Source organism: Hydra vulgaris, chromosome 09 (assembly GCF_038396675.1).
Source record: "Hydra vulgaris chromosome 09, alternate assembly HydraT2T_AEP".
In the NCBI taxonomy this organism is placed as follows: Eukaryota; Metazoa; Cnidaria; class Hydrozoa; order Anthoathecata; family Hydridae; genus Hydra; species Hydra vulgaris.
Window position 1 is genome coordinate 31672960 of NC_088928.1, and position 16763 is coordinate 31689722.

The 16763-nt window shown below is 25.7% G+C and overlaps 1 protein-coding gene across 1 annotated transcript in view; it reads right to left on the minus strand.

Moving 5' to 3' along the window:
• Positions 1–16763, minus strand: part of LOC100198878 (mothers against decapentaplegic homolog 4) — a 35272-nt gene that overhangs the window by 7078 nt on the left and 11431 nt on the right. Inside the window, exons 2-10 of the mRNA XM_065805366.1 lie at positions 15047–15174; positions 14007–14039; positions 13486–13554; positions 13079–13354; positions 11616–12236; positions 11422–11475; positions 10967–11107; positions 10475–10558; positions 9726–9926 (exon numbers count right to left, since the gene is read on the minus strand). Of these exons, the coding sequence (XP_065661438.1) occupies positions 9726–9926; positions 10475–10558; positions 10967–11107; positions 11422–11475; positions 11616–12236; positions 13079–13354; positions 13486–13554; positions 14007–14039; positions 15047–15174 (1607 nt within the window). The remainder of the gene's footprint in view (positions 1–9725; positions 9927–10474; positions 10559–10966; positions 11108–11421; positions 11476–11615; positions 12237–13078; positions 13355–13485; positions 13555–14006; positions 14040–15046; positions 15175–16763) is intronic.

Below are 16763 nucleotides of genomic sequence, written 5' to 3' on the forward strand. Positions count from 1 at the left end.
GATTTGTATTTTTGCTCTGGGATACTTTAATTTGGTCTATTATTAGGTTCTAAGACTAAAAAAATGAGAAAATATTGAATGTATAATGTTGTTGAATACGCTCACCTTAAACTGTTTTCCCAGTGGGCACAAGATGTATTCAAGATGTCTAAAACATGTGTTAATACGAATTAATACTTGATGAATTCAAATGACTAAATATTATATTTAACATAAAAAGATTTCTTTGGGTTGTTTAACCATTGCTTCACAGCCTTAATGCATGCAGTCAATTTAGTTTATGAGGTTTGATGAAGGGATAATATAAGGTTTGATGAAGAGGCAAACCAGTCAGCTCAGTCAAGATTTTCTATATAACATGTCTTCCACTAAAAAGATTGTACTAAACCAACAAGTAGTTCTTAATATCAAAAGAAGATTAAGATTATGAACGCTGAATAACATGTAGTGTTCTTCTGAAGTATGATTGCTGATATGATTGCTTGTACTCCTTTGTACACAATTAGGTAATGCTGTTTTGTTGACTAAACTTCTGATATATAATGAGAAGTTAGTTAATCAGGTAACCAAGTAAATTATATTTTAAAATAAGTAGCTTAATGAAAAAAATCATTAATGTCTATTTTAATTAATTTTAATTAAACCTAAATTGAACAAAAAATTATATATACTTTACTCAATCCATATTTAAGTACCTAAAATCCAATTAAAACAAGCATAATTGTAAAAAAAAGTAAAATGAACACTATAGAGTTGATAAAAGAAGAAAAGTAAAGTCAATAGAGTGGTTACTAAATATTGGAATAAAACCATGAGATTTTACATAAGACTTCTTTTTTACCAACTAACATCATTTAAATGCAACTTAACTTTTTTTAAAAAAAGGTATTAAACTGGAGTTATCAATATAAAAAAAAATTGATTCTCGAACTGATAACAGTTTTATTAACATATAGTTGAGCATTCTTCTAAAGTTGTTAAAAAATGGAGAAAATTAACTGAGTTGTTTTATAGACTACTTATTGTGATTACATAATCAGTATTTATAGTCTATTAAACAAATTACATTTGAAAACAATTTATTTGAAGTAATATTCAAGCTAAATAGATCCAATGCTTCCAAAGCAAATTCCAAAGATTTTGTCTATTCGAAAGTTGACTAATGCACTTAAAGACCATAAATTCAACATTTCAAGTAATCCTCCAATTCATCTTATAAACCCAGCAAAAAATGAAAATTGCAGAACAAGTAAACATATTCTGGAAAAAACTAAGCAAAGGAATTTTTTTCATATAACCATGTCATCTATACTCTCAAATATACTCTCATTATATGTCGTCTATACTCTCAAAACTATTCAACAAGTGCTTATCAGAGGCTTGTTTTCCAGCCTGCTGGAAAGCGGCATCTGCTATACCTTCTGGAGAGCAATCTTATTTGTCTAACTACCGTCCCATTAGACTTCTTCCAATCATAAGCAAGGTTTTTGAATCTTAAATTAACAAATCTTTCTTACTCTGGATTCTCTATAAATCTCTATAAATCTCAAATCTGGCCTTGTATGGAATATTGTTGCCATATCTGGGGCGGATCTTCTAATGATGTCCTTTCTCTTTTAGACAAGGTGCAAAAATGCATTGTAAACATAGTTAGACCTGCTCTTGCAGCCAACCTCCAACCATTATCACATCATTGTAATATTGCTTCTCTTTCTTTTTTCTACAAATACTATAATGGGCACTGCTCTAAAGAGCTAGCATCTCTTGTGCCATCTACTAAAACTCATTCTTGTGTTACTCGTCATTTAATTAAGTCTCATCCTTTTTCTGTGACTGTTTCTAAGTGCTCCAAAAACTTTTATTCATCTAGTTTTTTTCCTCGAACATCAGTTCTTTGGATTTTGCTTCCTTCATCTTGCTTTCTTGATTCATATAATTTGCAATCCTTTAAGTCGTCTGTCAATCACTATCTTGCTCTACAATCTTCATCTTTTCTCTTCCAGTAACTTCCAACTTTAATTAGTAGTTGCTTGCAGCCTTGTTGGAAGCGAAGATATTTAAAAAAAAAAAAACCAAGTGAAATAACAAATAAGTGGATGTAATAAACTGGTTACAATATTAGGTTAAATCGGACATAACACAAACATTTTTATAAATTAATTTTTAACATTATTGACTTGTACCCTTCCATAAATGAAATGCTCCTTATAGACTACTTGCTTTGCTGAACAGTATGTTGATATCGTATACTAAACAGTATGTTGCTATTCTAAAAAAGCACAAATCTTCGGATAGAAAAATCAAACAATCATTAGTCATCATGGCTAGTGAGTTATAGAAATATTAATAGTGAGGATAGAAAAATTAAACAATCATTAGTCATCATGGCTATTTTCTTTCTTTTTAAAACTTCTTAGCTTTACAACAAAATTGAATTAGGTGTATAGAGATGATGGTTTAGGTTTAAAAATGTCCATCAAATAAAAACTATAGTAATGATATTCAAAAGCTTTAGTATCAATGCAATATGAAAACAACTACCTTAAAATACTCAAAGCAATATGAAAATAATTAATTACCTTAACACATTAAACTTTACATTAAATTTAGATTAACATTAAACATTAACAACTGCAGTTTTTATAAACCTGAAAGTAAGTTAAACTACATCCATGTTAGCTTTAACCACTCACCAATTTTAAAGCAGGTAACAACCTCAATTGAAAATAGATTGTTATTGAACTTACCTAGAGAAATAATTTTTTAAACTTTACTCCTATTTTCAAAGTAGCACTGACAAAGTCTTTAAAAAAAAATCTCCAATAAAATCCTCATCAAAATTATCTTAATCATAAATTAATAGTATTAGTAAAAACTCCTTAAACTCAGATTTGTAAACCACCTAAGAATTTTTAATTTAATCAGTTATAAAAAAGACACTGAACCTTCAAAAGAAACCTAGAAACTTAGGAGAGCAGGTATTAAAGCAATAATCAAATAGATTAAATGATTACACCTTTTCGATTATCAGAAAGGTCTAATTTTTGTCTTAATGAAAATATATATTTCTGACATTTAACCACAATAATTAAACAAAAAATGTGAAATGGTTTCCTCATGCAGACATGATTAGTTAAACTTTTATATAATGAGTTAGACTAGTTCTTATTTGGAACAAAAAATTAGCATTGGATTTAATTGCAACACTAATTTTATATTTTAGTATTTTTATTTTTTACGTAAATTCACCTACCCAAGGCTATATATGCTACAAATATAGGCTACAAAAGCCACTACAGTCGAGGAGACTATATTCAATGTGGTACAACCCTTTCTCAACTTTATAACTCCAAAACACGAACAAGGCTGAATAACTGCAGATTTTATGAAACTTAAAGTTTCACAAAAAGTTGTAATTTTTTCATTAAAACTGAAATGTCAACGACTTAATGCATGATTTGTTGTGTGTATATATATATTTATATATATATATGTGTGTATATATATATATATAAATATATATATACATATATACACACATATATATATAATATATACATATATATACAATATATACATATATATATATATAATATATACATATATATACAATATATATATATATATATATATATATATATATATATATATATATATATATATATATATATATATATATATATATATATATATATATATATATATATATATATATATATATACATACATAGTACTGTGAATATGTTTTAGACCACTTGTATAATTAGATATATTTACAATTTTTTATATAAATTAAATGTTTGTTTTTATTTTGAAATGTTTAGTTTGCATTTTTAGATTAATTAAATGGGTAAAATATCTTTAATAGAGATCCAAAAAGTTATTATGCTTCATGAAGAAGGTTATTCGCAACGCTAAATTTTGTCCAAAACAGGATATTCAAAGAATGCTGTTGCAGAAATCATTAAAAAATTTAGAGAAACTGGCTCCCTTGAAGATAGAAAGAAAATTGGTAGACCTCCTAAGCTAACAAAAGATGACAATAAATATTTAAAAACCCTTTTTTTAAGAAATAGGAAAAAAACATCAACCGAGTTGACAAAGGACATTAATACAGCAACTGGGGAAAATGTCAGCTCTTCTTGTATTCGACGACACCTACTCAAATCAAAATTAAGAGGGTGTGTTGCAATTTGAAACCCATTATTACGGTGTGAAAATAAAAAAAAACGACTTGAATATGCAAAACAACACAAAAATTGGGCCCAGGAAATGTTTAATTGGGTTCTGTACACCAATGAGCCCAAATTCAAAATTTTTGGAACAAAAAGATGCCAATATGTTCAAAGAAGAATTGGAGAAGCCTATCAGCCAGAGTGTTTAAACCCTACTATTAAACACAGAGGAGGCTCTATACAAGTTTGGGGCTGTTTATCTTCACCTGGGGTAGGTTTTTTGATCAAAATAGAGGGACAACTCACCGGGGAACATTATGTAGATATCCTAAGGTACCATACCGTATCTTCCAGAATGAAACTAATAGGTCATAATTTTATTCTGCAGCAGAAAAATGACCCAAAACATTGTTCCAGAGTGGCAAAAAATTATTTAATGAAATGGCAGAGGAAGGAGTACTGGTATTAATGACCTGGCCTCCCCAGAGTTTAGATTTAAATATAATTGAGCATATTTGGGATTACCTGGACAGAAAGAAGGTCAAACATGCTCCCCAAAATGTTGAAGAATGTTTTGAAGTACTTCAAAGAGAATAGCACAACATACCCCAGGATTTTATAACTAAATTGTATGAACCTATTCCCCGCGACTATCGGCTGTGATTAAGGCAAAAGGAGGACATAGTAGATATTAGGAGTTTTTTATGAAGTTTGACATTAAAAAGTTTGTAATTGTTCCATATTTTGTGTGAACTACATGTGTTTAAATAAGTTTATAATATAGAATTACAAACTTAAATATAAGAGAAAAATTCTCCAGGATTTTTTGAAAAAATGTAAGTGGTCTAAAACATATTCACAGAACTGTGTGTATATATATATATATATATATATATATATATATATATATATATATATATATATATATATATATATATATATATATATATATATATATATATATATATATATATATATATATATATATATATATATATATACACACATATATATATACATATATATATATATATATATATATATATATGTATGCATATATATATATATATATATATATATATATATATATATATATATATATATATATACACACACACATATATACACACATATATATATACACACATATATATACACACATATATAAATATATATATATAATTTATATAGATATATATATAAATATATATATATAATATATATATATATATAATATATATAGATATAGATATATAAATATATATATATAATATATATATATATATATATATATATATATATATAAATATGTATATATATAAAAAATATATATATATTTATAATATATATATAGCCCTTAGCATCGATTGAACTAGGTGATTCTTCTATAAATGGATCTGAGATACCATCTTTAGAAATCGTGATCTAGACTAATACCTTTGGTACATATTTCAATTTTTTTTTGTATTTAACATCTTTAGGAGCTGAACTTTTATAATCAGTATAATAACCATCATTAACTGCTATTTCACTATTGATAAAATACTTTTCATCATCGATAATTACTGTTTCTCCAACAAAAGATTTTTTTTGCAAACTTAATTGAGGCTCTGATAATTTTAGCACATTGTTTTTCACTTTTTAATGGTGCTTTTTTTTCTATATTGAATTCCATTTGTTTTTTATATTGACTTTCTGTTTTTTGTGAAATATTAAATTGTTTAGTTTCAGTTCTCTGATTTTTTCCACATTTTTTTTTGAAAGATTTTACATTTTTTAACTTTTCCAGGCTCTAGTGTGACAGGGCGGCCACTTCTTGGTAAATCTTCAGTTGTTGAAGAGCATTCATATTTTTTAATTATCAAATAAAATGCTCTTTCGGGTATTTTTTTTGTATTTAAAGTGTTTAACAACCATATTTTTATTACCATTAACAACATTTAAATAGTAATTTACTTTTATTGATAGCTTCTCTTTCAGGGCGTCCCATTTCACGTGTGATTAAGATAAAATTTAATTTTTTTTTTTTATGTAAAAAATAAAATCTATAAAAAATAAAATAAATTTAGTATAAGTTGCAATTACTTCAAAATATAGATATAAAAATGTCTGCAAAGACCCGTTATATATGATACAGCGCATCATATATATATATGCATATACATCTATAATACACCTTCAGTTAAGCAATGTCCATCAATAATGATTTGGGTGCAATTACTGCCAACAGTCATGCTGGTTTACACATTTTACAACAAGGTCAATTCCACAAATTATTCAGAAGTTTTGAATGAATTGGAAATTTTGAATTCCTAATTGGCTTTGAATTAGAAAAATAAATATTTTAATGCATTTAAAATCTTTAAAACAAGCTGTAACTTTTAATAATCGCTATAATATGTGGTCGTATATAATCAGGGTAATAGCCAGCCTGATGGCGCCGCGTATAACGCGGTTTCCTAATTGGTTTAAAATTCCCAAAGGTTTTTAAAATCATGGGAAAAAAAAAAAAATTTAATCAGTCTCAGATTTAAATTGTTGCGCTAGACTAGTAAAAAACGCAAATTAGTACGCGCGACAAGGAAATGAATTAAGTTAATCAATTAAGAATTAAGATCGATTTTTTAATGTGAAAAAAAAAGTGTCGTCATTAACAAGCAAGATCATTCATTCAAAAGTTGAAAAAAATGTTTTTAATTTTTAATTGACGTCAGGTATTCTCCAGTTAAAATTGTTCAATGCGTTTAATAAATTATTTTATTAATTTATTTTTGTTATTCAAAAACTCTTTATTTACATTCTTACTTTTTATTTTAAGTTAGGAAAGTTACAAATAAAATTTGCATATTAATAAATATTATAACATAAAATAAGTTAATAACATTTTTATATTAAAAGATTTATTAATAATTTCGGTAAAATAAGTTAGCTGGTAAAGTAAACCGAAAATAACAACAAAAAATCAAAAATAAAACATGCAATGAAACATATTGTATATGTTGTATTTGCGTAAAACATAAAAGAAGATAAATAATATTATAATATTATTAATTATTAACCAATGTTTACAATAATTACAATAATTAATTTTTTTTTAATTTACAAATTCAAAATTTACGTAGATATTTAATGTATATTTGTAAATTGAAAAAAATCGATCTGCCCCTTAAATGTCTTTGTTACTTACTCGGTGTAGTTAAGGCAATTTTAAAATACTATAGCGTCTGTATGATATTTTGTTGACTACTACATATTTCCGTTAAATGATCAGGTCTGTGAATCATGAAAAGACGGAAAAAATAAAATGATAAATTTTGTGGTATCATAAAATATAAATGTTTGAAGCGAAAAAACCCAGACCGTAGATTTTTTTTTTTTTAAATCTTCTTAAAATCCTAATTCGCTTGTCTAAATTCGTATAAGACTTTAAATAAATACGATTTTTAGGTAAAATGAACATCATAGATTAAAAACTTTTAACGTTTATTGGGGCTTTTTCTTGATTGCAAGTTCTTTTTTGGTCGGAATTCTTGTATTTTTTTGTAAAAATTGATAGAAATATTGTATTTTGACAACTATAGTTGTCAAAATAAAATTTATAATTTATTTTTGACAACTATAGTTGTCAAAAATAAATTAATAATATATTTAGCTAATAGGTCAGAAACGATTAGAACTAGGATCTATAGTAAATTAAGGCACTTTTTCAAAAGATTTTAACTAAATTCATGTTAACGCCGATGAGCGAAAGTGATCTAAAGGCTCCAAAATGGTATTTTTTGTAATCACAATTAGGGGTAGTAAAAAAGATTAGAAAATTATACAAAAAAGAGAAAAAATTCTTCAAATATTAAAAAAACCTGAAGCGAAAAAAAATATAACATCTAAAGCTTTTGTTTGGACATAATACGCCTACAAAATCATGCCAATTTCAATTAAATAAATTCGAATGATTTGTAAATCGCCTTAACTACACCAAGTATTTAAATAAAAGTAGCATTATATTTGACAGAAATTAGCGAGCCAACCAATTTTTCAATAAAAGGTTATTAAAATTTCGGAAACTTTAATCTAACTTTCATTTAAAAGCTATCGATTTAAATAAGTTTTTTACTATTTGAATTTATCTTATGATAAAAATTGTAATATAAAATATGATGAACAATAATACGATTACCTATGTAAGAAAGTTAAAAAAATTTTTGAACTATTTTAAAATTTTTAGTTTTAAAATACTAAGTATTTTAAATCTGAAATATTCGAAATCTTTCCATATAATTAGGGTTGTCAAACATCTGGATTTTACAAAAATTACAATTTTACGGATTTTACAAACCTGTAATAATTTTTTTTTAGTGTTTTCCTTCGTAAAAGCCATAAAATTCTGGCATTCCTAAGTAAAATGTATAGTTTTCTTTATCGACTGTCGTTAAAAAGTTGTTTTAGCAAATTAAAAAGTTACAAGAGGATCTTGGAAATCGTTAATTATGTTTTGTTAAAATTTAATACTATTTAGCATTTTTTTTACATTTATAATTTAAAAATGAAAATAAAAATAAAAGAAGACAATATATGTAACTAATCGTTTAAACCTTTTAAAACTGTATTTAAAAACGATTTACGCAATTAAAATAGATCAAAGTTTCAATAAATAAATTTGTTAATTCATTCATTAAAACTGCAAACAATTGTCTTTTGTTCTTGTTTTTTTCTCTCAACAATTTTAAACAAAGCAGAGAAGCAATTTAAAAATGAAAACTGACAAAAATTGCTCAAAATGAAACAAGTTGAATAATTATAATTAAACATTTATAAAATATAAAAATATTCCTGAAAAACAAAACAGAAAAATATTCCTATGAATAACCCAGCAAAAATAGAAAACTTTTATTGAAACTTAATTGTATCTAAAAAATTGTATCTACTTTTTTAAATGTCAGAATGTAATGACCTTTTTTTTTTAGCCGTACCTAAATTCCCAATTTCGCTAAAACGCTGTATGATTTTTTTTTCTGGCTAACACCCTGATAATATGTGGTGGTATATAATATGTAATGGTATATAATATGTGGTGGTATATAATATGTGGTGGTATATAATATGTGGTGGTATATAATATGTGGTGGTATATAATATGTGGTGGTATATAATGTGGTGGTATATAATATGTGCTGGTATATAATATGTGGTGGCATATAATATGTGGTGATATATAATGTGGTGGTATATAATGTGTGGTAGTATATAATATGTGATGGTATATAATATGCGGTGGTATATAATATGTGGTGGTATATAATATATAATGGGATATAAAAATCGCTATAAATATATTGGGTGGTGGAATATTTTTAACTGTACATATAATAATAACAGTACATATAATAATAACTGTACACTTATGTGCACAGTTTTTTGAGGTGTTTGTCTTTCATATGTATATGCTGCTTTTCCGAACCCAAACCTTCAGTTGGTGTATTTTCTTAAAACAATTCAGATGACTATAATGTAAAAGGTATGACGTTTCAAAGCATTAAAAATTAAATTTACCTATGTGCAATAAAGCTTTTTCACTGGCTTCAGTTCTATGAACATTTGCAAGTTGACCTAAACAAAATCGATTTCCACCATTACCAGAAGCATCTACATATCCATCAACTGTCACTGAAGGAGCCTTGTGTGGCACTTTAAAAACTTCTCCAACTTGTTGGTCAAGTTCATAATAAGCAATGGAACACCAAAAAGCAGGTGCTAGAACAACAACAAAATTATTATTTTAATACTAATAATACATTTTCTTTCAATACAAAAAATACAAACAACAATGAAATATCTTTTTTAAAGGTTTTTAGTCGAAATTATTTTTACTTCTGGTTTTTTAAAACACTCTTTCCAGTAGGTTGACACGAGATGTGTTAAACAACGAAAACAAATTTAAAATTCTTTTAAACTTTTATTAAAACATTCCAATTTCTTACAATTTTAGAAAATGAAGGGGTTCTAAACTTTATACAGCCATATCTTAAAAACAAAAAAGTTTATATAAATTAATCTCAACAAATTACATCTGTTGTCTAATAATTTGTTAAAACTAAGAAAAATTGTTTGAAAGACAAGGCCATATAAAGTTTATGAACCCCACATATTTTGAGTACTTTACAGTTTTAAAAAAGTTTAACAGTTTATTTCAAGCCAACCTTTTAAAAAGATTTGAAAAAAATAAATAAATTAAAAATAACTATAACTGTAAACATTTAAAAAACAATACATAAACTTATTTGTACAAAAGATTAATTTACTAGCATGTCTTGTCAATAGTCCTGTGTTTCCTGAATGCATTGAACGAGAGTATGAGTCAACGCGTGGTTGATCAGGAGGATTCCCTATAATTAAAATTACTCCTAAATTAAAAAAATTTTAATTTAAATTTTAAAAAATTTACAAAAAAAACCAATGTAAAAATTTTCAAAATTTTTTATTGTAAACTTTTGAAGAAACAACATGTGTACTAAACGTCACCCCACTTTATTTGAAAATAATTAGATATAAGTTTTGTTACTCAGTTGATTGATGACATAATGTACTTTTTTGCCAACCATTTTGAATTTTGAAGCCAACAAAAACTGTTTCTAAGTAACTACCAATTGAAAGTAATTAATATAGTGGTACTATTTTTGTGCATTGTAAAAAAGTGACCTTAGGTACACAAGTCTCCCTACAAAATAAAGTTTTTGCTTTATTATCTTAAATAAAATTAAAAAAATAAATCACAACTAGGTGTTAATACACACAAAAGGAAGGTCCAGCTGTTACTGCAGAGCTTGATTGAACTGGAAATGGCATACTAATTCCAGTCTTTGGATGAAGACTTGATTGTGAGGAAATATGATCTACTTCTGGTGACCAACTAGGAGGAGGCACACTGCTCCCTACTATAATCATAAACATCTGTATAATATTACAAATACTTAATTATTTATTCTTTTTTTCAAATGTAATTATATAATTTACTGTTTACTGACTTGTGTGAGCAAAGCAAAGTTTATGTATTATTCTACTAAACTTTTAAGTAAAAAATGTAATGCATTTTAAAACATTTTTTCTTGCTACATTATTTTTAATAAATTGAAAATATTTTCTCAAAACAGAAGGATGCAGAGAATATTACAGATAAAACCTCAGGTAATCAAGAATCTGACCAAACAAGCTTAGAAAAGAGGTTTTAATCCAAATGTTATATAAGTACCTGATGCGATATCTGCTTGTTGTAAACTATTTTCTTCTATTTTCAAAGGTGGATCTAAAAAAAAATTCAAATTGTTATTTCAAGCATCCAAAGTTATAATATATTATAAAATTATTTATAAAACTAATTACTAAGGAAACAACAAATTACTAAGGATAAAAAAATATGTTTAAATTAACAAATTTAAAACAAACTGATTCTATCTGGAGATCCCGGAGTAACATTTTTTGGTGTATGAACATTTATTGATTTTGATAAGCTTGGGTACAAATTTGAAACCGGAGATTGTATTGAACTTGCAGCTGGCTGATCATTAGCAGTCGGTACAGAAAAGCTGTGCTGATACACATTGGTAGGAGACGTTATACCTACATCAACAGAACTAGAGTGACTACTTGTTTTCTGATGAGATGAACTTGTAACAGTTATTGGGTGCATAGGATAGATCGTATTAGAAACAGTGGAAGCGCTAACACTAGTGTTAGATTGACTTGAAGATCTACGTAAAAATGATACACTTGATTGAGAAAAAGATGTTTTACTCCTGTCTGTAAGGTCATATACTGAATGTGGGTAATGATATGGACTTGGAATAGGTGAGTGCAACTGACTTTGGACACTGTGATGATGAATATCTGGATTATACATTAAAGGAATATGACGACTATGTTCATCGTGTAACATTTGATCACTTATTCTTCGGCCATCAACAGAAGCTCTAGAGTGTGGTCTGCTATCAACTAAACCATGCTGTTGTTGGTAGGCATGTGCATGATTGTTGCCATATTGTAGAGAACTATTGTGATTGGAAAAACCTAAAAATATAAACACAAAAACAAAAAATAATTATCTCTTAAAAACAAACAAACAAAAAAAAAAAAACATTTTTTGCATTCTGCAAACAGGTTTACTTTTCATATAGTAAACAGGGTTATAACTGCACCTCTTCTAGTGAAGGAATATTTTTACTTTTTGGAGATAAAATGAGAAATTTGAAAAACTTGAAAAAGGAATTATAACCTTTCTATATAGGAAAAAACTTTTTGTATAGGACAAAATTTTCTATAAAGGGCATTAAATATTGTTGAATTAGAGTAGTCCATTCAAGCCTAAGCAGTGTAAAATAATTTGTGTAATAATAAAATTAAATATTAAAAGAATACTTTTATAATAACAATAAATTTTATGTAACTAATAATCAACTTTTTTTCTTTAACTTTACTTCCAGTAATTGTAAAAATTTCTATTTTTGTATTGTATATAGAAAGTTAAAAAAAAGAGAACACAACATAAAAAGTATATTTAACAAAGGAACATGCTCTCTAAAACTATTTTAGCTTATTTTTAAATAATGAGGTTACCAATTATATTCTTTAAAAAACCTGTAATTTTTTTAAAATAAAAAAGAAAATTTTTAAAATTTTGCTTAAAAAACTCTTGAAAATATTGAAATCCAATAAACTTTGGTTTCCTAAAAAAATTAAGAGTATATAAAAAACCTGAAAAACTGCCTTTATCCCAAAACTTAAAATATTGATTGCCTGGTGAAAAAACATTTTAAAGAAAAAAAACTTCATTAAATATGAATTAAATAAATTTCCTTAAACTTATGATCAGGCTCAACAAAAGACTTTGCATAAATATTTCTTGATAGTACCTGTGTGAGACTGTATCATGCCTCCATGACTATGTTGTCGACTTGGAGAAATATGCACTGGAGAAGGATGGATTCCATCCATATAGTTTTGTGACATATCATGTTTATCATGATGTATAGACTGGCGTGGATTAATATGATGCATAGAATGGTCATCATGGTAAATCTGCTGGTGAACAGGCTGATGAATTGGACGATCAAGTTCTGGTTTAAGTGGAGAATACATTCTAAAATTCATTCCAGAAGAAATTGATGATCCAATACTTGGCATACCGACTTAAAAAATAGAAAAAAAGAAAACTACTTTAAATAATTTTATAAAATCAAAAAGTATAAACTATATTTGAAGTTATCTACTTATAATTATTTTTATAATTATAATTTTATAATTATTTTTTCCAATTAACCTCCATAAGATGGCATATTTGTTGGCTTAAAATCATTCCCAGTGGGACTCATTGTATTAGAGCTACCATCTAAAATAAAAACATTTTTTTATATAACTATGAAAAATATTTGTTAAAACTTTTACAAAACTTATATTATCACTTAGACAAAAATTTTACAAAACAAATAGTCACAATAATTAAAAAAAGGAAGAAAATTAATTTGTTTGCTTAATGGTTACAATAATTATATTAAAAATAAATTATTAAATCAACATACAACTAAGAACAAAACATGTTGGAAGAGAAATTTTAATATTGGTGTCTAGATGCATTGAAAACAAATACTTTTTTATTTATATCTGTAACATCTTTTGAAAATATTTTTGAAATTTTCAGTTTTTGAAAAAAAAAATTCAAATCTTATCTAATTTTTTGTAACCTTTTGTAAATTATTTCAGGCAAGATATTTGAAATCTATTTACAGATGAACCTATAAAAAATTGTTGACATAAAATCAAAAAATAAACAAAAATACATACCAGATTGCTGGGATATAGATAATGAGGATATATCTATAATGAAGATAAAAGTTATCTGTCAAAGCACCAACCAAATATTTAAAAATGTATTCTTAGTTTCATTACACTAAAGAACAAATCATAGTATAATAAATTTTCCAATAAAACCAAAAATTAATAAACATTTACAAGTTAAACAGAAAAGCCTATGTAATTAATTACCCCCCATATTTATAATAAAATTTATTATTAATAAAAAAATGTTTAATGCTCACTGAAACACAGCTAAAATGAAACTTAATAATTCATATCTATAAAATGAACTCTAACTAATTGCAATTTATATTTTGAATAAAAATAATGTAATACTTATTACTGTTGAAGAAAAAAGACACAACCTTTTATTTCAAATAATTACAAGGGTACTTTTTAATATATCATAATTAAAAAAAAATAAAATTAAAAAAAAAAATACAAGGGTTCTTTTAATACTTATTGTCTTTTTTACATAGAATGCTTCAAAAAAAAGGCAGATGGATTTTAATAACAAGAATATACGAAGAGCAAATGAAAAGACCAAAAAGAAAGAAATAAATAATTCAATTTACTCAAATATGTTATAAATAAATAAAAACTCTGTGAATAAAGAAATAAAACTTGTACTTTAGATTGAAGATTTCTTATTATGATTTTTTTCTTCTACTTTTCTTCAAGTTTAATCTTGAAAAAAAAATTCACTTTCATAAAGTTTAACTAAAGACTATAAATTTCATTGAAATGCACTTATTTAGTTTGCCTAATATAGCAAAAACATATATAAAAAAAAGGAAAAAAAAAATTGTAGAAACCCTTGTCACTAAAGGTATCAACCTAAAATTAAGTTTCAATTTTTTAAGTAAATATTAAAACTTATTTTTAAAATTCTTTAAACATAAAGTTAAAGTGAACTGTAAATTATAAATTTATTTATTAAAAATCATTTAACTAAGGTTTACCCATTTCATGAAAGAAATTCATTTTATAAAATATTTAACAAACTATAAATTTCTTAAACACCTGACCTGGTGAAACAACTCTTTCATAATGATATGGATTAATACAAACATTATCACACTTCAAATCAAATGCATACTGGCAGTATGAGTTATGTTTGAGCTCATTCTTATGCAAATCAGGCCAACGCCAAATTCTAAAAAGAAACGACTTTGCCAGATTATGACATTATATTAAAAAAAATTCAAGAAAAATTAAAAAATGTTCATTTTTAAACTTAATAACTATGAAGTTTTGTTTATTAATCCTTTGATAATGGGACTATCTTCTGCTGCAGCTTTGTCCTTAGGGGATTAATTTTTTTACATTGTTAAACATAAGATGAATAAATCTATTATTAGACAAAAAAAACTTGAAGAGTTTTCTCTGTTTATGTCTTCTCAGATTATCATTCACTACTTATCTCTCATGGAAACCCTATATACAACTCACTTCTAAGTTAACATCTTTTAAGGAAGACCAGATTCCATTTTCTTTCTCTATAAATCTCTTATTCTTCCTTGTATGGAATACTGTTGTTATTTGAGCTGGTTCTTCTAATGTTTTCTATTAACTCCTAACTTAACTGATTGTTGGAAGTGAGTTCATCAAAAAAGTAAAAAACACAAAAGTATCAGTATTGTTTTCATTGAATCCATCCTTATCAAGGTCATATGTACTCAAATTTATAGGTATATTGATTTATCTGATAATATTTCTTGAAAAATTGCCTTTTTAGAAGTTTTTCCCTTAAGATCTTATTCTTGATTGCCTTTTTTTGTAAGCTTCTTTACCAATAATTGCCTATTGTAAATTGTTATGTAGAAACCATTACATTAGTATTCAAGGAGACTTTGGATAGTGTTCAAACTGATTTATAAACGATTACAAACTTATAGACTATAAATACTTACATTCCAAAACTTCTGCAGGTAACTGTTTGTCCTAAAAATTACACCAACTCTGGCAGAGTTCATGCTTAGGACCTGAGTGATTCATTTAGAATAAAATTTTTTACAAAGAACCAAAAAAATGTATTTTCACTCTAAAATTTTTTATGGGAAATTGTCACCCAACTGTTTTAAAGCTAATAGTATATGTCTACCAACATATTGACCATAGACAACATTGTTCTAATGTTAACAGGATAGGAGATTTCTAAGTATCTATTCTCTTCCCATGTCTAAAGTCTCCCTGGTCTACTTACAAAATACAAACTATAAAGTTTAATGTTTTCTATATCTTTTACTAAATATGAAATTTATTTTGGTTTTCCCTGGAAAAAAGCTCAAAAGGAAGGTCAAAGGAAATAAAATTTTCTTAAAATATTTGCATTCATGATAAACTAAACTTTACAAATAGGTATATACTTATTTTGTGTTATATTAGCAATTCAACATTTAAAAGTAGTTAAATAACATCAAAGTTAGGTTGATGTAGTACTTAACAGCGTTTACAGTACAAAGTTCTGATCATATAACCTTGAAAATATACCTTATTTAGTACATGTGTGTGTGCGTGTATATATATATATTGGTGTAAATATGTATATATATATATATATATATATATATATATATATATATATATATATATACATATATATATATATATATATATATATATATATGTATATATATAAATATGTATGTATATATATAATTATGTATGTATATATATAAACATGTATGTATATATATAAACATGTATCTATATATAAATATGTATATATATATATATAAATAT